We start from the raw sequence: 21,301 nt of genomic DNA on the forward strand, positions 1-21,301 counted from the left end.
CTTATGTAAGGAGTTTTGATGATGGAAAAACTTATTTTTGGGGATACACGGGGTGGTCTCCAAGGGCTATTCTGTGAAAGCTTTTTTTATATTAAGAACGTCTTACCCAAAACTCAGTACTGTTCATATTCTACAGGCAAACACTTAACATAGACAACCCACCTTTACCTTAGTTTATGTTAGGGGTAACACCCATTGTTACACCAATATTTTCTCGAGAGGATACATGCAAGCACAGGTACAACACAATATTTTATATGGTATGGGTAGCTAAGATCACTACGATTAATTCTATTAACAACATTTCAGTTTTACCTGCTATTTGCTCTGAAATCGTTTCCATTTTGGGAGCTCAGGCTTTAGATATAAATATGCAAATGAAGGTAGTAAGGTTCCACCATTTGTAGATACAAAGCAATCTTAACTGGGTTATCATAAGCACTGGTAATGAACAAATGGGTATCTTCCCTTCTCAAAGTATTTTTGTTACATCTGAATGGTAGGGTGCATCTAAACAGTCCATGCCTTTGAATTTTTCACTTCTGATATCAAGACTGCATATTCCTACTACACACCACTTTCTGGTAACATTGCGTACCCATCTGGTACTACCTGGTCATGTGGGCTCTCTCTGGTCTGTCTTTTAATAGGTTACACAGTTTTCAAAACAATTGTTTCTAGTCATAGTTTACTCCTACTCTAACCTTCCTATTTTAATTGATGTGAGCATTGATATGAATTAGAAGCAGGGACTGAGGCACTCTTTTTATACCTGTTTGAAGCAATTCCAATGCATTCATCAACAATTGTTACTTTACCTCACTAGTCAACATAAATTGTGGATGGTCTATTTTCAGCATACATTGATAAAACAAAAGTTTGTATAAAAATTTTAAATCTGCATTTAACTATAATTTGGAAAGGCCTCTTAAGATAGTGATTGAAGTGAGCCTAGCTGTTATAAGAATATGAAATATAAAGTGCACTATACCTGAAATGGAAATGCCCCAAACGTGACTATTTCATACAACAACACACCATAAGACCAAACATCACTCATAGTTGTAAAAACTCCCTCTGTTAAGGACTCCGGGGCCATCCATCTTACTGGAAGCATACCTGCAATAGAATAAGTCAAATATTACAGAGATCTTTTTATGAGAGGATTGTCCAGAAACATAATACAGTATATCAATTCAGCATACAATATTATGTAATACAATACAATATACAATTTACACAAAAGGAAATACGAGAAGGACACTAGTAGTTAATTTGTTAATAGATCAAAGCTCTGTTACATGAGATACCAGTAATGAAGGACTTTTACCCCTGATATGAGCATTCTTAAAATTTTGTGAAATATGTACGGTACAATAGTACCTCAGTTTACGGAAGATTACGGAAGACTCTGAATACGAGCAAATAAGTTTACAAGCATAAAAATTTCATTACACATTCCCATACTTTAAAACAAGTACAGTACTACCGAGAACTAGCATAAAATCAGTCACCTGGTGCCCACACACGACACGCAGTGTTCATGCTGTTTTGGGGGTTTTTGCTAAATTTTCATGCTATTTTAAAGAAAAGGTAAATTGTTTGCATATTTTTTTCTAATAAAAACTAACTTTTATAAGGCTAATTAAAATAAAATTAGAAATTGTATTGAAAGCCAAATGTGAAAGGGAGCAGAATTCACTATGGTTATCTTCCTAACATTTTGAAGGCTTCACTATTTATACATGTAACAAGTGTCATCATTATAAAATTGTTACAAGGGAATTTCCAATTATATGTTAATGTGAAATGAGTCTTCTCCTATCTTTTTCTGTCATGCACTTCTATTTAAATTTCTTGCTCTGGTTTGGTATCAGCATGAAGTAATTCTTTAAATAAAATGTATTATTTTTTGAACATTTACATAGATATATGAATGATATGCCGTTGAATTGTGATTAGTGTTTTTCTGGGTCGACCTGTGACGCCCGGTGAAAAGGGTCCTTCTTTACACTTTTCTGATATAAATCTTCCAAATATACCAGAGAAAGATAAAAGCATGGAATGCAGAGGTTACTACCCTTGCGCAAGCACCTTGTGGGTGTCGTGTATAAAGCAGGGGCGTGTGAAAACCACTATTCACAGGCTATCTTCCATTTAGATAATTCCTTCATCAAAGGGAAGGGCCATAACAGAGGCCCTAGAAACCACACTTGGACCACGCCACCGACACCTAACACGAACGCCCTCTAGGACATCCTTCTGTTTTGGCCTTGCTCGCTTGGTCGTATTTTTTTGTGCTCTTGGTGTTTTTCCCGTTTTTGGATTTTATTCATCATGACTGAAGCTACTACTTCACCTTTACCAATGTTAAGTACCATAATTTGTTTTGACAGCTTTTTACAGTACCGGGCATTTGTTCTCTTTCCAGTAGTGTGGTTTTTAATTATGGATCGGCTTGGCCTTCCTCGGCGTTGGCAGCCATTGTTGTTTTGATTTGCCTCGCTGGAATTTCACGTTAATACAGTATTGCCCATTTGGTACTCTGTCATCCAGGTTCTTGGTTAAGTCACTTACGATTTTTTGAACCATTATTATTATCATTATTTTTATTATTGTTTTACTATGGTATTTCTTGCTAGCAAGTCCAATTTGGACGAACGAAGAATAACGTTCTTGGTTTTATTATAGTTTAAGTACCCGCCTCGGAAAGGCGTTCGTTTATAGACTATATCTTTATATTTATTTTGTTACGCAGTCGTTATTCTTCGTTCATGGTCATTACAATTTTATTATTTTTATATCATATTATAGTGTGCTTTTGGTTCTTTATAGTGTAACCATGAGAGCGTGAGCATGGAGTTCTCGTTTTCTGTTACTACAGGCACGAGTTACCCTTTCTCTCGTTTTAACCCTTTCTCTCGTTTTCTTTCTTAATCTCGAGTAGGAGAGGTGGATTTCCCGTTTTCCGTTTTATACGCTCATGGGTTATCCCTCCCCCCTCTCCTTCTACGGGTTTATGATATTTACGTTTTATGATATTTACGTTTTATTTTATTATGTGGTTACTGTTAATATAGCTAGCATTATTAATAGGTCCCGTTCGTGTATGAGTCATTATTTTGGGCCAGCTTTATGCCGCCACCCATAGTTCCGTCCTCTCCCCGCTCCGCCTTGGGAGTAGGTTCGGAACGCTCATCCTCTCCGCCTTGAGTTCTACTCCGCCATAAGGGATACTCATTGAGTTTGGAAACTAGTCAGATATTTGGAGTACAACGCAGACCTCCTGCACTCGGACTCCAGCTTCGGCCTTATGCACACGAACCTTTTCATTATTAATCACAATTTCATTATTACGGACCTTTTCACCAGACCTCCGGCTTCACCGGAGATCACCCAGACGGTCAGCAATGAGGTTAACATTAACTTACCGCTGCTGTTTATAGTTACATATTACTTGGTTACAGACCTGTCACTGCCTCCTCGGCTCGTCCGTGGTTCCGCAGTGTACAGTACATTAGTTTATTCTGATTTTGTTTTAATATATTAATATGGAACTCTAGCTTTCAATTATTGAACCATGCTATGCACACATAATTAATGTTATCTAGACTTTTGGTTGATCTGATCACTGACCAGAGTCTCAAGGAACATCCAGACTTATGTCTCCTTTCTTTTACAGAAGGTCTGCTGCCTTTAATGATCCCGTGGGCCATGACCTAAGCCGGTCCCATGCGCATTGCGCCATATCCTTCTCTCGGGAACTGGGACAAGCCTCCTACATGGTGTGGTTCCCGGAGTCGTGCACGCTCTGCTACAAGCTGTCCTCCCTACTCCTGAACGATGATGTAAGCTGGTTCTAGTTTTGTTCCTTTTTATCCTTTGGCGATGATTTAATTTGTTCTTTATATATGTATACATCGCTTATTGAGGAGAACGGACTTCTCCTTCATCACTAATCCCCTCACCTCTTTCAGGCTGATGATGACTCTCTCCGGGCTGCAAGAGCTGCTCTCCGTCCTTGGGTGTCAGGCTTTGGAAGGAATGCTCCGTCTAGCGCACCCTATCTCCTCGACGGAGACATGGCCTCTCGTCTGTTCCCATGCTCTACCACTGCAGCAGTTCCGCCGGAGACAGCGGCCCCGTTAATGAAGGCGGTTAGAGCAACCATCCCAACGGAAGAGGAAGCTTTATTGGCGGGGGACGTGTCCTCTCTAGATTTGGACGTCGAACCCATGGACGAGCAGGTAGGTGGTGCTGAGTTGGTGGACCCCCTTTTATCTCTCACTCCTTCCTCTACCTCTTCCTTCCTCGGCTTTGAGAAGCCTACGGCTTCTCCTCGGGATCCCTCCGTCCCTGTACGACCCAAGGTGAAGCCACTACGTACCTTTAAGCCTTCAGCTTTGCCATTATCTGCGTCACCGGTCCCCGGACCCTCAAAGGATCCTGATGTTCATATTACTTTACGTAAAACCGTGACTGCTAAAAAGACGAAGTCAGCTAAGTCCAAGACTTCGTCAGCGGGTAGTGCTCAGGATCCCTCCTTCCCCGTCGACCTCATCAGGGATAGTGTTAAAGAGCAGATACAGCAACACTCTAGGGCAAGCCAAGGAGCTATGACGGAGCTCAAAGATATGGTGGCGAATCTGATCCGTTCAGGAACTCAGATGCCTCCTCCTTCAGCCCCAGACGCGTTGAAGTTAACCCCCTTCGTTGAAAACAACCCATGGAGGTTTGCCTTGCATGCTCCATATATAGATGGTACCATAACTCTGGATGGCATAGGCACCCGCCCTCTAGAGGACCTAGAATTTTACCCTCCGGGACTAGAATTCCCATTCAACGGCTTCGTCCGTTTGAAAGAACATGCCTTGGTTAGGTTAGACAAGGTACCGAAGGAAACGGTAATATTTCCTAAAGAACAGGCCCAAGCTGTCTGGGCCAGGACGATGTCTGAATGGGGGTGCGCTAACTCCAAGCTCACCCCACACAAAGGGGCCTACACCATATTTACAACTGCTCCGGATAAATTGACGGATAAATTGACAGATCTCACTATTCAAGCTGTCAAAGAAGGTTCTGCCATGCCGGCTCTTAAAGAGACGGACCCCACCTCCATGCTCATCCCGAGTACCTCTACTACCTGGGACGATGCTTCCTCTACTTTCACAGTAGGGAAGTTAGACCCAGACTGCGCCTCTACTCTGTTTTCCGAGAAGCTTCCCAAATTACCGGAGAATCTTCTCAGGACTGAGTTTGAGGCACGAAATAGGTTAGCTAGGGGTCTCCGCTCCATTACCTCCGCGGAGTCCCTGGCTTCGCTTTATCCGACTGAGACCTTGTTTCGGATATTCACGAAGAACCTGTCTCTGTCCTACCAAATCGACCTACACGATTTCTGGTCGGCTCGGGTTAGTTGCAGGAAATACGTTCTGTCTGAGGCCTCTATCAGGTATGAACCGAACAGGCTGATAGCTTCCTCCTGCTAGGGTAAAACCCTCTTTCCTCAGGAGGAGGAAAAGTTCTGCAGGATGCTGCGAGAGCAAACCAAAATTTGCAAGTAAGGTGGGGCCACTACCAAAAGGAAGGTCAAAGCCCAAAAGCAAGCTTTCTTCAAGAAGCAGAGATTTACCCCTTACAAGACGAACCGGGGTCACTACCATCAATCGTCAGTTACCCACTCGTCATCACAGTCTCCCTCTGCTTCGACGTCTCAGCAACCGAATCCCCCTCAACAGGTGGTCTACCTCACTGCTCCCCCAGGTACACAACCCAACCCCGTTTGGATGCCCTCTCCTGCATACAACCCTTGCTACGAATCCTCAGGTTCCTTTCGTGGACACCAGAGAGGAAGCTACAGGGGTAGAGGACAGTTCCGCCAACGAGGCGGACCTAGGACAAGGGGTGCTCGGGGAGGGAAAGGACCTAGATTCACTCCCTCGCAATGATGTGGTCCCGGTAGGGGGGAGACTTTACCACTTTCGAGACCATTGGACCTTCAGTCCGTGGGCTCACAGCATAATCTCCAAAGGTTTGGGTTGGAAATGGTCACAGGGTTCTCCACCTCCACCAGTGACCTTCTTCCAGAAACCCACTCCCATCCTGAAAGAGTACACCACAGAGTTACTCAAGAAGAAAGCAATCAAACGGGTTCGATCACTGAAGTTCCAAGGCCGCCTGTTTACAGTTCCGAAGAAAGACTCGTCGGCATTGAGAGTGGTCCTGGACTTGTCAAAACTAAACTCTTACATTCTCTGCGACAAGTTCCGGATGTTGACTATCTCTCAGGTACGGACCTTACTTCCCCGTGGGGCCGTCACCACCTCTATCGATCTTACCGACGCCTATTATCATGTGCCAATAGCTCGAAACTTCTCTCCTTACCTAGGCTTCCGCCTAGGCAGGAAAGCCTTTGCGTTCAAAGTCATGCCCTTCGGTCTCAGCATTGCTCCCAGGATATTCACGAAACTGAGAGAGACAGTGTTAGAACAACTCGGGAACCGAGGGATACAGATCATTGCTTATCTGGACGATTGGCTCATTTGGGCTCGGTCGACCCTGAAATGCAACAGAGCTACGACGAAAGTACTTTGATTTCTCGCCAACCTAGGATTTCAGGTCAATCTCCAAAAGTCCCGCCTGCAACCATCAGACCACTTCGAATGGTTAGGCATTCAGTGGGACCTTTCAAAGCACAAGCTATCCCTTCCTTCCAAAAAGGTAAGGGAAATAGCTTCCAAGATCAGGAATTTTCTCAAACACAAACAGGTGTCCAGAAGAGCCTTAGAAAGAATCCTCGGCCTTCTCCAATTCGCTTCAGTAACAGATCTCCTATTAAAAGCCAAACTCAAAGACATCAATCGAGTTTGGAGAAAGAAAGCTACAGTACCTTTAAGAGACAAGGTCTCGAAGATTCCCTCTGTCTTGAAAATGAGACTACGCCCATGGTCCGAACCGAGGAACCTCTCCAAATCGGTTCCTCTACAATTCCCACCTCCACAAGTGACAGTTCATACAGACGCGTCTCTGAGTGGATGGGGGGGGGGGGGGGTTACTCCGAACATCAGACGTTTCAGGGCTCTTGGTCACCCGCCATGAAAAAGTTCCATATCAATGTTCTCGAAGCCATAGCAGTGTTCTTGACCCTGAAGGGACTCTCTCCTCCGAGGTCGACCCACATCAGAGTAGTGTCAGACAGCACAGCCGTAGTACACTGCGTCAACAGAGGAGGATCCAAGTCACCCAACCTGAATCAGGTCCTGGTCACTATCTTCGCCTTGGCAACAGAAAAGAACTGGTTCCTGTCAGCAACTCACCTAGCAGGAGTCCAGAATGTGATAGCGGACTCACTATCCAGGACGAAACCACTGGAATCAGAATGGTCTCTAGACATAAATTCATTACGGTGGATACTCAGGCTGGTTCCGGGCCTCCAGGTAGATCTATTCGCAACTCAGCTGAATCACAAACTTCCTTGTTATGTGACCCCAAACCTGGACCCTCAGGCTTATGCCATGGACGCATTAACCCTGGATTGGAACCATTGGAAGAATATTTACCTATTCCCTCCAGTGAATCTTCTAATGAAAGTTTTACACAAACTACGCTCCTTCAGAGTGGCAGTGGCTTTAGTAGCACCTCACTGGCCAAAGAGCAGTTGGTTTCCTCTCCTCCTCGAGTTGAAACTCCGTCCCTTCCGGATCCCATTCCCCAAACTGACCCAAGTAGTCCAAACTCAGACTGTGTCAGATTCCTCAAGGATAGCCAAAACCCTAACTTTGTGGACTTCATGAAGTTTGCAGCTCGTAGAGACGCAAACATTGACCCGGAAAACGTCCTCTTCATCGAATCAGACAAAAGGGACTCGACAATTCGTCAATATGATTCTGCCGTTAAGAAACCAGCAGATTTCCTAAAGAATTCAGACCATACTCGTATGTCTCCGAATTTAGCCATCTCTTTCTTTAGGTTCCTATTTGACAAAGGCCTAGAAGCTAGCACTATAACCACCATCAAGTCAGCTTTGAAAAAAATCTTCCTTGTTGGGTTTAACATTAACCTGGCTGATTCCTATTTCTCATCTATTCCAAAAGCGTGTGCTAGGCTTCGACCTTCGGTTCGTCCACAAAAGGTCTCTTGGTCTCTGAACGATGTCCTCAAACTTGCGTCAGACACGGACAATGAATCCTGCTCTTATATCACTCTTCTTAAGAAGACTTTATTTCTAACGGCTTTGGCCTCAGGTGCTAGAATCTCAGAACTAGCAGCTCTCTCACGAAACTCAGAAAACATAGATTTCCTCCCTTCAGGCGAAGTACTTCTTTCTCCAGACAGAGCTTTCCTAGCTAAAAATGAGGATCTGCAAAATAGGTGGTCCCCTTGGAAGATTATTCCTCTTCCCCAGGATACTTCTCTGTGTCCAGTCACTACTCTCAGGGCCTTTTTAGTTAGAACTGCCACCCGTTCATCTGGCCCCTTGTTTATCAGGGAACAAGGAGGTACTATTTCCATTCAAGGTATCAGACAACAAATCCTCTACTTCATTAAACATGCTAATCCGGAATCATTTCCCCATGCTCATGATATCCGGTCAGTAGCTACCTCCATCAATTACTTCCAGAACATGGATTTTGATGACCTTGAAAAATATACGGGTTGGAAATCTCCTATGATTTTCAAACGCCACTATCTAAAGAACTTACAGGCCCTTAAATACCCAACGGTTGCAGCTGGGAGTCTTTTCTCTCCCCATTAATCTCTTGTTCTTCCTTTCTTCCATCTCTTCTCTTCTCCCTCCTACCCGCCACTCACACCACGTCGCCACTCTCCTGGGTGGTTCGTTAGCCCTAAGATATTTACCATGTTTAATTCTTATGATTTAACTGTTATTGTATTTACCGTTACTTTAATGTTTAGATATGCTTGGACATGTAAGATTTGATGCCTTTTGCGTTTGGACACTCGGATGTTTCCTTGTCTTCATATTTATTTAGCCTTACGTTCACTATGTCCTTTGGCTAGTTTGTAATTTTATGTTTACTTACATTATTATATTATATTATTTTGTTACATGGTGTTTGTATTCTCCTCATTATGTTATTACTTTATTGGGCTTGGAAGGCATTGTCTGGTACATTTTCACCGGGCGTCACAGGTCGACCCAGAAAAGGGATTTTGACGAAGGAAAAATCTATTTCTGGGGAGAGACCTGTGACGCCCGGTGAAACCCTTCCCTGTTATTTTGTACGGACCCACCCTTTCCTTTCCAAGCCATATGTTCTTGCAGAAGGATGTCCTAGAGGGCGTTCGTGTTAGGTGTCAGTGGCGTGGTCCAAGTGTGGTTTCTAGGGCCTCTGTTACGGCCCTTCCCTTTGATGAAGGAATTATCTAAATGGAAAATAGCCAGTGAATAGTGGTTTTCACACGACACCCACAAGGTGCTCGCGCGAGGGTAGTAACCTCTGCATTCCATGCTTTTATCTTTCTCTGGTATATTTGGAAAATTTATATCAGAAAAGTGTAAAGAAGGACCCTTTTCACCGGGCGTCACAGGTCTCTCCCCAGAAATAGATTTTTCCTTCGTCAAAATCCCTTTAATCATCTTTCATATTTTCAACACGATTTAAATATTTATTATGACACTGAATGATCTCGCCTCTCTCAGTAACTGAGCCCTATCCTAAATTTTGTTAACTAATCCAACAATAGTTAAATTATGAATCTTATTTTGTCAATTCCATGCAAATACAGTTCAGTATACTGTACTGTACTCTACTAAGCTTACCATGAAAACTTTCCCATAGCATCTACATAGCCACTTAATGACTATATTTTCCTTTTGCTTGCTTTCCATTTATCAAAAGATTTGCTTGAAATGATTATCCACTATCTCCTCTCCATTACCCTTGCATTCTTCAAGCATTCCTGCAAACTCTACCTTCTGCTGGTAACCATATCAACTGCATATAGCAGCTTCAATGAGATTTTCTTCTCAATGAAAATCCAGACTCGAAGCAGATTCTTGATGATCATTTATAATTTATTGTTCTGATTTTTCTGATACACCTCTCATATTTTATTCTAGACTTGATGTTGTAGTACAGTAAAATGACCAGGTTGAACAGTAATGACAATACCCACTACTTTTGTAGTATCTATCCTGTCTTTGTAATCTGTCAATTGCCTTCTCAAGATCCATAAATGTATAGCAAAATCCATTATTCTTTGCATGTTACTTTTCCTGTAGTTACCTCATTTTATTACAAAGACTGCATTTGTTGTTTTCTCTAGCATGAAGCCAGTTTGACACAACAATTAACTTTTTCTGACCCTATATTTTTTATACCCATAGCATACTCTACTGTATTCTTATCCATACATTCCCCTTTCTCTATATATTATTAGTGCATTTTTTACCAACTCTTCTGGTCTTATAAGCTTTTTTAATGTATGTTCACTTGTGGTCATCACGTTAATCTTTTTAATATACTTTTTAAATTGTTATTTATTCCAACTGTTTTATCATTGTAAGTTTCGTTTTAACTTTCTGATGCTGTCACGATCAAATCGGCTCATAGAAGTTTATAGTATGTTGCATTAAGCATGCCTTATGAGCTTTAACAGGGGGACAGTCCATTCCTTTTCCTTGATGTTTGCTAGCTTAAGAATTCTTAAACAATGAGTTTAACAACTTTAATACTTTTCTATGGTAGAATTCCAGTACAGTACTTGCAAGTGTGTTTCCAGATCCCCAGATCTGTTAATTCGATACAGGGCCAAATTAGCAAGGAATTGATCACAGTAGCTCCAGAGTAAGCCTCGACCATCAAGAGGTAATAAATGCAGATCAATGACCAAGATCCTACCTGAGGGGCCACATTATAGTTGCGTTACCTAGTTCATTGCATTCACAAATGAGTGCAAGAATGTTCCTCCACAAAGGAACACTCCAACTTCGAGTTCTCTGCTTAGTTTGGTTGGGTTCAAGGTCCAGTACCTGTGGAGAAAAAGAATACTGAATATTCTCACACCTGACAGGAGTACAGAGTATGGCAGGCTGCTCTAGATATCTACTCCCTCTCCAAAAAAAATGAGCATTCTGACCCAGGGACAGAACCTGCAATGTACTGACAGGCTGATGCCAGATCAGGCAGGCAGTCATTTGAAAGAGGAAGTTCTCTGGCAACAATCAAGGAAAAAGAGACAGATAGTATCTCGTACTCTTCTCTACGTTGATCGAGGTGGGGATTGAACCTTGGCTCTGTGTATGTCAGCACATAGCCGCGTCCCCTCAACCACCAGCCTGTGGCCATTGGTTGTGCGCAATGTTGACCTCGAGAGATGCAATATTCTTAAAAACAAGATACAGCAGTATTCCAGTCACAGAAGAGAGCAGCAGTCCACCATCCAGGTATGAAGGGTGAAGGAGGGTGATCATAGTTCCTCCAACACATTGCCGACAGAAACAAGCCCACCCGTGTACCTGGTAGTGTTATCAATTCTCTTGCAACTATGATGGGCCATCCTTGACTACTACTACTTTGAAGACGCACCAAAATCACTATCAAAAGAGAAGCAAACTCGCTTCTTCTACATACCAACCTTCCCCTTAGGCTCTACAAACCGAGAAGTTGAGGTCCAAGTGACCATTAACGACAAAGCTTCCCCAAAGGAAGAAACCACACAGATTGCTCTGACAAGAACCACAATAATGGGGTCATTGGCACACTTCTCAGGGTCATAGAAAATGGGTGACAATCAGATGGGAATGGCACATAAGTTATTGGCACTGGTGGTAGAGACAGGGTTTCACAACCAGAATTTATCGGCTTGGGCCTTTCTTGCACCCCTCACAGCACTGTAACCACATTAGTCAGGGCCCCTGATTGGCTTAGGTCACACTACGGGGCACCAGATACAAAATAGCTTTAGCTACCAGTGCTCTCACAAAATACATAAAGGGCCTACCTGTAAAAGACCAAGCCTTCCCTAAGTCAAACTCATTGGTGTTGATCTGCATGGCATCAGGAGAGGTTCCACCGTTCGCTGGTGTGTGGCGATTACTGGGGAACTTGAAACTTTACCAAAGCCTAAAAAACAGGCAGATGCAAATCTGAGATCTCCCCAGAGACCAAGCCATAGGTGTATACACAGAAGCTTCTGTAATCTTATTTCTCTTTAAAGCATAAGCCGGCCATTAAATGTGAGGCCAAAATCTGCTCTTGGCACATGGAAATGGCTGCAAACATTCTGGCCCCCTTTAAGAAGTGTAGGGAGAGTGGGTTTATTATTATTATTATTACAAGCTAGGCTATAACCCTAGTTGGAAAAGAAAGATGCTATAAGTCCAAGGGCTCAAACAGGGAAAAATAGCCCAGTGAGGAAAGGAAACAAGGAAAGAAATAAACTACAAGAGAAAAATAAACAAACAATTAAACTAGATCCTTCACATATAATCTATAAAAACTTTTTTTAAAAAATGAGACGAAGAGAAATAAGATAGAATAGTGTAACTGAGTGTACCCCCAAGCAAGAGAACTCAAACCTAAGACAGTGAAGGAGGCTATGGCACTACCCAAGACTAGAGAACAATGGTTTGATTTTGGAGTGTCATTCTAAAAGAGCTGCTTACCCTTACCAAGAGGAAAGTAGCCATTGAACAAATTACATTAAAGTAGTTAACCACTTGAGTGAAGAAGAATTGTTTGGTAATCTCGGTGTTGTGAAGTGTATGAGGACAGAGGAGAATGTGGTAAGAATAGGCCACATTATTTGGTGTATGTGTAGCCAAAGAAAAAATGAGCCGTAACCAGAGAGAGGGATCCAATGTAGTTCTGCTGGTCTTGCCATAAACCGAATGCAGCACTGCCCCTTCCACTCTATTTGTAAAATTAAGCATTGAGAGTCAGTAACCTGAATCAAAACAATCCTCTATTTCCTGAAAGATACAAGAAAAAGCATCAAAGTGTTCGATTGAAGTTACAACAGTACATCTGTACTCATAATGGCTGAAGATGAAAAGTGAAGTGTCTTTTGACAGGTAGACAAGCTGTGCTACTAACCTACCACCTGTTGTTAACTAACCTATTATGAAAACAATGCCATTCCAGTCCAGCTTGGCACTGAGGACATTCTCTATTTATATAAATTGCAAAAGGTTTGTATATGCATAGGAACAATGGTGTTTTAATCCAGCTATTATTATTTACAAATGTATAAATGATCATTACAGCCTTAATGGTAGACTTTTTTTTCAGGATACCTGTATCTTGATACTTAACAAAAAGATATACATTCCAGCATCGTGCCTAGTTTTGTTGACTTAACTTTTAAAAGACATTACATACTAATGGGAGAATATGTGAATTCCAATACGGTTAGATACTAAAAGCAAAGAATGAGAATTTTGCAATTGAAAAATATTCATGTTTTCTATATAGCATCCTAATGAAGGCTCTCGTGATCATTTTAGCCCAATGATAAACTAACACTCTACTTGCATGTTTACCAATATGAATTTATTGTAAAGTTGGTATGAAAGTTTAGAACCCATGCAATTATTAAAAACACTTTGGTTAGTCTTCATCAACCATGAAATTTATATAAAAAAGCACATGAATTTATTATTGACCCACCATGCATTACATATATATATTTTCATATAATCTTTGTACAAATATTGTGGTACTTTTTCTTTAGAAATTAAACTTGTTTATATGTACCTCAAATACCAAACCATATCACAGAAATTATCAACCATTATTACTTTTACTTACACGAGACAAAAGGAAATTCACAGGTTTACATACCTTTACGATTAAATTTGTAGTAGTTATTTTCATACATTGGCCTGGTCATTCCAAAGTCTGCAAGTTTTACAGTTCTATTGGCATTCACAAGACAGTTACGACTAGCAACATCCCTGGAAACAAAATTAATGAAGTACAGTACAGTTTTTAAAAAGTGAATTAGCAAGTACAGTACTGTACTGTACTAGGAGTATTGAATTCTCAGAGTAGCAGCAAAAGTTCTTGAATGGTAAATTATGATTTGTATATTATAAATATCCCTTTGCCTTGAATTCTCTTCATATACAGACAGTCCTCAACTAACGAACACAATGGGGACCGAATGGCCATTTGTAGCTTGAACTGTTTGTAAATCGTTATCGTACAAGTACCCCGAGAATTAAATTTTGGCCTAGGGTATGCATAGCTTATCTCAAATGCCTACGATTTTCAGAAGTCAACAAATAGTTCCCTTTCATATAAAATCAATATGTTATTACAAATAATATTTTTACTTTATCACCTTACATTACTTAATATAATATTGTAAAGTATGTGATTATCAGAAGAAAAACGTAGAAATGGACGTACCTGAACTACGTTTGGGTAGATACTACTGTATTTGTATCATTATGCTTCAACTAAATGTACAGGTTATTTTATGGTTTCGTTACATAATTCAATGGTAGAAACTTAATTGTATTTATCTACTAAATGAATGTTTGAGTAGTGTTGAATATAGTGCACATGATTATTTTATTTGCTGGGACGATGGAGGCCGCCCTTTTTATTGTTTTGGGTCTTCACGACTGACAGCATACGCTGATCAGCTGAGCTGAGGCGCGCAACTCTCACTCTCTTTCGTACATATCCATTACACAAGGCAGTCAAATATATAGTACAGTACATTTTACTGTAATTATTAGGCAAAGTAACATAGTTTTTAAACTATTTCTGATGCGATCCATTTCTAATACGATAGTGTACAATACTGACATATTCATTTATAAATTATTACTGTAGTGTACTGCTTGGTAAAGTAAACAGTAAAATACAGTGAATAACTTTGATTTAGAATATGAAATGGTTTACTTTACAGTACATATGAAAAAACTATTTATCACAATAAAGTATTGAATCGTCACGGACGACGGTATCAGCTGATCTCTCTCTCTCTCCCTTGCACGTACATCTACATCACACAACACACACGCAGTACAGTCAAATATATAGTGCAGAACAGTTTACTGTAAATACTAGGTAAAGTAAACAATAAAATACCCTACAATAACTTACATTTTTAGACCAATTCTGATGCGATCCATTTCTGATGTCATAGTATACAATACTGAAATATTCGTTTGTAAATTAGTACTATAACGTACTGCTGGGTAAAGTATACAGTACAACACTTTAATCAAATTTGATTTATAATATGAAATGGTTTACTTTACCATTCATACGAATAGAATATGTATCACAATAAAACATTGTGTACCCGTACAGTAACTTACAGTTTTAAACCATTTTTTTGCGGTGATGGAGTTATGAAAGAGATGAGTTAGCCAACATGTGGGATAATTTGCCATAAAAAAAATCTTATAGATTGTGGCAATTGTTGAAGGCTTTGATATACACACAATATTTGCCTTATCACCGCTATCTGGTTTCTTGATAATGGCTACTTTCATTTCCTCCGAAATGGCTTACCATTTCTTCCCACTACTATCACTATCGCCACTAATCTTGTGCTACATTGAACTACCACTAGCATTCTGATTATCAGCCATAGTTAACGTTATTGTAATTCACTGTAAAAGACAAATATACGACGAAGGTAATATACGCAAACAGCTACGACGATCACAATAGCAATCAAAATAGATTTTGACTGAAATGGGTCAGTGCTGCCCGCCTTAGTTTTTGGCGGCTGGATCGGGACCCAATCAAGAGCGGTCCTAATTTCAAAATTATAACCATGGAGATTCAACATAATTTTTACTTGCAGTAGTTTGCTTTCGTAAATCTGAAAGTTTGCAAATCGGATGTTCATACCTTAAGGACTGTCTGTAAATTGAGATTTTTCTTACAGAAGGGTTAGAATTAGTTTAATAGACAATGCATTGTTTTGTAAAAATCATGATACCATTTCCAACTTTTATTCCTAACTAGAGCTGATACAGAAACTTAAGTCTGTATATAAAGTCATTCCAATTACTTAGTACAACTTTAATCTTACAAGAAAATCAATATTTAGATATGAATTTAAATGAAGTTTGTCACCTCCGCGAAAAAAGCCATTAAAAGAGTAACAACAGAAGGTAAGATGTACTTATGTATTTTCTACACAAATCTATGCCAGTAAAATAGTACCAGAAGGTACAATTTACTATTGTAGTTTCTACACACATTTATATATTTTTATCAATTACATAAAACAGATATCATTAATTTACCTGTGCACATATTTCATTTCTGCTAAATAAGAAAGCCCACGAGCAATATCAAGTGCCATTGATGTCAGTCTCTTGTTACTAACTTCATCATCATCATTACGGCTCTTTTCATTGACAAGATGTCTTCGAGCCAGAAGATACGTCTTCAAGTCAGCTGTATGGTTGAAGATAATTATTGTTAATGTTCAATAAACATCATATTATGCTATGCCTTTAACATTATATTACTCAACAAGTGCATTTGAAGCACAGTACAGTATATGATGATTAAACTAGAAAAAATCCAAATTAGATGCATGTGCTATAATTTTACGAGACAGACTTACCATACAACATGAATTCCATGACGGTATATATTGGTTCACTCTTGGTGCATACCCCAATTAGTTGAACAATATTTTCATGCTCAAAATTTTTCATCATATCTGCTTCAGAAAGGAAATCTAACTTCTCTGAAATTGTTGATCCAATCTTCAGGGTCTTCACTGCCACTGCAACCTAGTTTCAATAAAAGTCATGTCCAATAATTATTATGTCACCTTATTCTTGATATGACGTTTTAATCTAATCAGCATAAAGCCTGATTAGGAAAATGTTTTTGTTTAGAATGAAAAAAAAATCAAAACCTTAAACAGTATAGTACTTTACAGGTATTTCACATAACTCAAACCCTTGATTATTATAATACAATATTCAGAATCTATTAGGACTAGAATAATAGGGTTCATGCAAGCTCAACATGAAATGTTAGGGGCCAAAGTTTGGTTAGACTAAAGCCAAATTCAGATGCAAAACAAACTACAATGCTAATTTTCGAAACGATGGTAGGAATAAAAAAACAAAATTCATGAGTATGGTTATTCCAAATGTTAAGATTCAAATACATTACAGGTGTCTCTCCACAAACTATAATTGTTAAGATTCCTTTGACCATAATAGATTCCTTTTGTCATAGTTCTTAGAATTACCATATTCAACTTTCGTACATTACCCTATCAGCGTCCTGAAAATAAACATGGATTTTTATTGAAAAAATTATAGTTTAACCAACTGTTATTTAGTTTAGCAAATATTGTAAGTTGGTGTTAACAGCTTTATGGAATTTTCCTGACATTACATGTTTTGATGGATACAATATATGGTTTATTCTTAAAAAAACTACTTTTAAATTTCATAGACACAAATTCATTAGCTTTACCAAACATATTTACATGCTAAAAAATTATATATCAAGTTAAATTGATGCTTTTTTATTTGATGTCATTAATCTTGTGTTGCTTTACTTTTGTACAATATGGGAATCCTAAATGCACCAACTTGCACCATTTCAGATTGAGAGACCTTCACCCTCCTACCTAGTGAAAACAGACCTGTATTTTGACACATCACTTCTTACAGTATGATATCGACGAGGAAGGTAGCAGCCATTTAAACTTCTAATGAGATGATGGTAGTTGCTGATGTCGAGAAGGTAACTTAACTTTAAGGATACAGGAATACAAACCATAGTCCTGTAACAAGAGACCTATCTTAAGGAGGAAGGATGTTTACTATCCCGGGAAATGTCACAAGACACTTTGTCCTGTACAAGAGTGAAAGTGATGACTCATGTCAACTTCCTAATGACCTGAGAATGAAAATATCACAGGTGCTAGGCTAGGTCCCTTCTAGGTGACTGGTAGACAGCCATGGAAGAATCTATATCCATAGGGATAATGTACTTTCTTTATCTGAATGTATGGTTATTTATGAGAAATGAGTGCATACATTGTGTTTATCCTCCCCTTCTTCTAGGTGGATGAGTTAAAATTTAAAGAATTGGCTGTAAAGAAAAGTTACTTGATCATGAGGCGTACCTACATCCGACATCCGGGCCAGTATGTAACGGCATGACTGCTGCACTCCAATGGAGGGGATAAAGAGATGAGGAAAAAGGATAAGCATTCTTACTTCTCATTCTAGTCTTATGTCACAACCACTATCTTGGAAGATATGCTTCTTGTCCTGTGAGGAAGTTAGGGTTGCTTACACAACCTATTGAGCAGCTACCACTGGTTCAATGGTGAAGGAATTGTGGGTGTACTCCCGTACGTAGCAAATGGTGATGATTGTCTAGCGTTTCCCAGACTTTTACCTTCAAGCCTTCCACCACTGACAGGTTCTTGTTGAAGGCTAGGGTGAATCCGATAACCCTAATTTGTGTGCTCATGCCAAGGATGGTCTTTATATCCCTTTGCTGCTTGCAGGGTAGGCACGTAGGTTTGTCTCATAAAAACAGGATGAAACAATATTCTGGGACGTCTTCACCCTTCTGGTGCTGAGGAAGAGTTTCTGGTACTCTGGCCTGAAGCAATGAGTTCTCTTCAAATAGTGCTATAATGCCCTCCTAGAACAGAGATGTAAGTCATTCTAATCCCCGCTAGTCAATTCTTGTAGAGAAGAAATGGATGAGGACCTGTGATGCCATTTTTTGGGTTTTTTGTCTCAAAACGTGGTCAAATAGCGATATCTATCATGTCTCTGTGGTCAGGGTGACTACAACTGCATGTCTTTGTAAAGAAAACCACACTTAGTAACATTACTTTAAATTTAGTAATTAACCTCTGATAATGAAACCAAAATTACCATAAATAAAATAAACAGAGATTATGATTTTTTTAATCCTTGAATAATGATATTTTAAATATGTATCAAAATCTTGCATAGAGTCAACTCTGAAGGAAATAATGTGTCGCTTGAAAACATAACCAAATGCTTGCAGAAATTCTAACCAGCTGCAATGGCAACACTGTATTTACCACACTTAGTGTGGTTGAGGCATCAATACTGATAAAGAACTGAACCTGGAGTCATGAATAACTATGCTCTGGGTCTTTGCTAAGAACTCAAGAACAAAGGTGAGGGACAATTTCCATCCTTTGGCATACAAAATGACATACATCTCCCCTACTCTCTTCGCAAAGGCTAAGGCTAGCAGAAATACAGTCTTGAGGGTCAGATCCCTATCTGATGCCCCTCTCAAATCCCTGGAAGGTGGCCCACTTCCCCTGGTGGACAGTTGCAAAGGTTTTTCACACCCACACTACCTGGAGGATGGGAATGCCGACTTCAGCATCCACTTCCTCCCTTCCTTCCTCGGCTGCCCTTCCTGGACTGGCCAAGTTGGGGGTGAAAGGGTAGAGCATTCTGTCATTGTGCTAACCTTTCTTGGAGGAAACGGATGGAGACGCAAATCGAGCTCTGGAGACTACAAGAGTTCTGGATCGATAAAAGAAGAGAGAAGTACCTTCCTTTGGCATGTAGAACCTCTGTTGTTAGAGAACAAAGGGGGTAGGATCTTGCTCGCAGATGAGCATAAGGAATTCCTCATACCAGATATCTGGGAATTGACCCTATCTTGAGCCCCTTGAGCAAAAACCTACCATGGCAACTCAAGGGTGGGATTTAGACCATTGAGGGGTGCAACTTAATGGACAACATTCCTCCCCTGATAGGCAGCAGAGTAGGCTCATCGAGGTCATTGAACTCAGGAATGAGTACAAAAACCTTATGAATGTAGACTACATCTCAAGATTCTCTGCTTCTGCTAGCACGGGACCAGCGTCGGGTGCCATAGGGTCAACAGTGTCTCAAGCCTCCTTCCCGCTCATCAGGGGTCAGATTTCAACATTTATCTCAGTAGATGGCTTCTCCTTGCAATATTTGCGGACCAGACTGAGAACTGAACCAGGCCAATAATCTGCCCCTCTCTGTCTCTCTTTCTCTTCTCTCTGAAGCTGAAGAAGCACTAGGTCTCTTAATCTCAGAGGAGCCATTGGGAGAGTATTGCACCGAGTGGCCCGTAAGCTCGCTGCATGCATGCTTGCCCCTGGGTGGAGAGAATCAATTTGCACCAACATAATGTGGCATCTTGGTGCTTGTACAAGCGCCAAGAGCGGCCCTGTGATGTCACAAGTTTTAAATCTCTCTCACTACGGTACGCTGAAAGATCTCAGCGTGTGGGAAGATAGTCAAGACCGATCTCGTCGTGGGTAAAGATCTTGTAAAGTAGACCATTCCCGGCACATGGATGTCTCTCCACACATTGGAATGTTACTCTATACATTGGAAGATCTCTCTGCATAGTAAATTGATGGAAATCCACTAACAGCTTACTCATAATCTGCAGATGGAGTCTCCATAACTGCAAGCAAACAATTGTGTAAGTTAAATAAAAAAAGATTAAAACAGCCAGAAAAAGAGGCAACCCCAAGAAGTACATCTCTACTGACTTGCAGCTGAAATCAGAGAAGGTTGCACTGATTGTTAGGCAAGTTGGTCCTATCCTCCACCCGCTAAAAACTACAATACAGTACTCTTGTTAAAAGTTTAAATGGTCGTTTCCAGCTTCAACGAAATCTTCTCCTGTTTGAAGGACAATAGTTTGTATATGTCTAGGAACAAACCACAATAAAAATTGCTATTAAGAAAATGAGCTAATCATTGGCAGAAGTTGATAAGGCTTCAGCTGTGAATAACTTAATTCAATTAGACTGAGAAAGTGTATTTTCACCTCTTCATTAGAATGGAAAGTTCACACACCTTTGAATTACCACTTGACTCATTATAAGCAACAAATCAGGTCTCATACCGTGCTTTCAGTAAAGCATATTGTCGCTATAAAAGTAATAGGTTGCTATTTTCTATGAAGACAACTCTTATTATTCAACACTGTATAAGTAATAGGTTGGCAGTTTCTATAAACAGAACTCAATTATTCTATTAAATAAATAACATTGATTTAAAGTTGACTTTTTGAAAACCTCCCTGTAAAATGCATAAAACATAAGTTGAATTATAACTATACCTCAACATATTAAATTGAATATACAGTATTTATTTTTTATACTTGCCTGCAGAATGAGATATAAAACTTAAGTAAAGATAAGTTTATTTCCACATCTTATGTGAAAACATATAAAGCAAAGTTTTCTCTGACTAAAATGAATGTGAGAATGGAGTGTAAGAGTGGAAATCATGCACAGTACTAAATTTGAATTATCAACTGTAAATAAGGTC

At 40.0% G+C, this 21,301-nt stretch overlaps 1 protein-coding gene across 3 annotated transcripts in view; it reads right to left on the reverse strand.

Annotated features, from left to right (window-relative positions):
- The window catches only part of LOC137634273 (uncharacterized), a 341,636-nt gene that overhangs the window by 9,408 nt on the left and 310,927 nt on the right, over nucleotides 1–21,301 (reverse strand). For all 3 annotated transcript variants that reach the window (XM_068366572.1, XM_068366569.1, XM_068366571.1), the window contains 4 exons: nucleotides 16,570–16,741; nucleotides 16,244–16,397; nucleotides 13,809–13,921; nucleotides 992–1,119 (listed from right to left, as the gene is read on the reverse strand). In XM_068366572.1, the coding sequence (XP_068222673.1) occupies nucleotides 992–1,119; nucleotides 13,809–13,921; nucleotides 16,244–16,397; nucleotides 16,570–16,741 (567 nt within the window). The remainder of the gene's footprint in view (nucleotides 1–991; nucleotides 1,120–13,808; nucleotides 13,922–16,243; nucleotides 16,398–16,569; nucleotides 16,742–21,301) is intronic.

Source organism: Palaemon carinicauda, chromosome 44, assembly GCF_036898095.1.
Source record: "Palaemon carinicauda isolate YSFRI2023 chromosome 44, ASM3689809v2, whole genome shotgun sequence".
Lineage (NCBI taxonomy): Eukaryota > Metazoa > Arthropoda > Malacostraca > Decapoda > Palaemonidae > Palaemon > Palaemon carinicauda.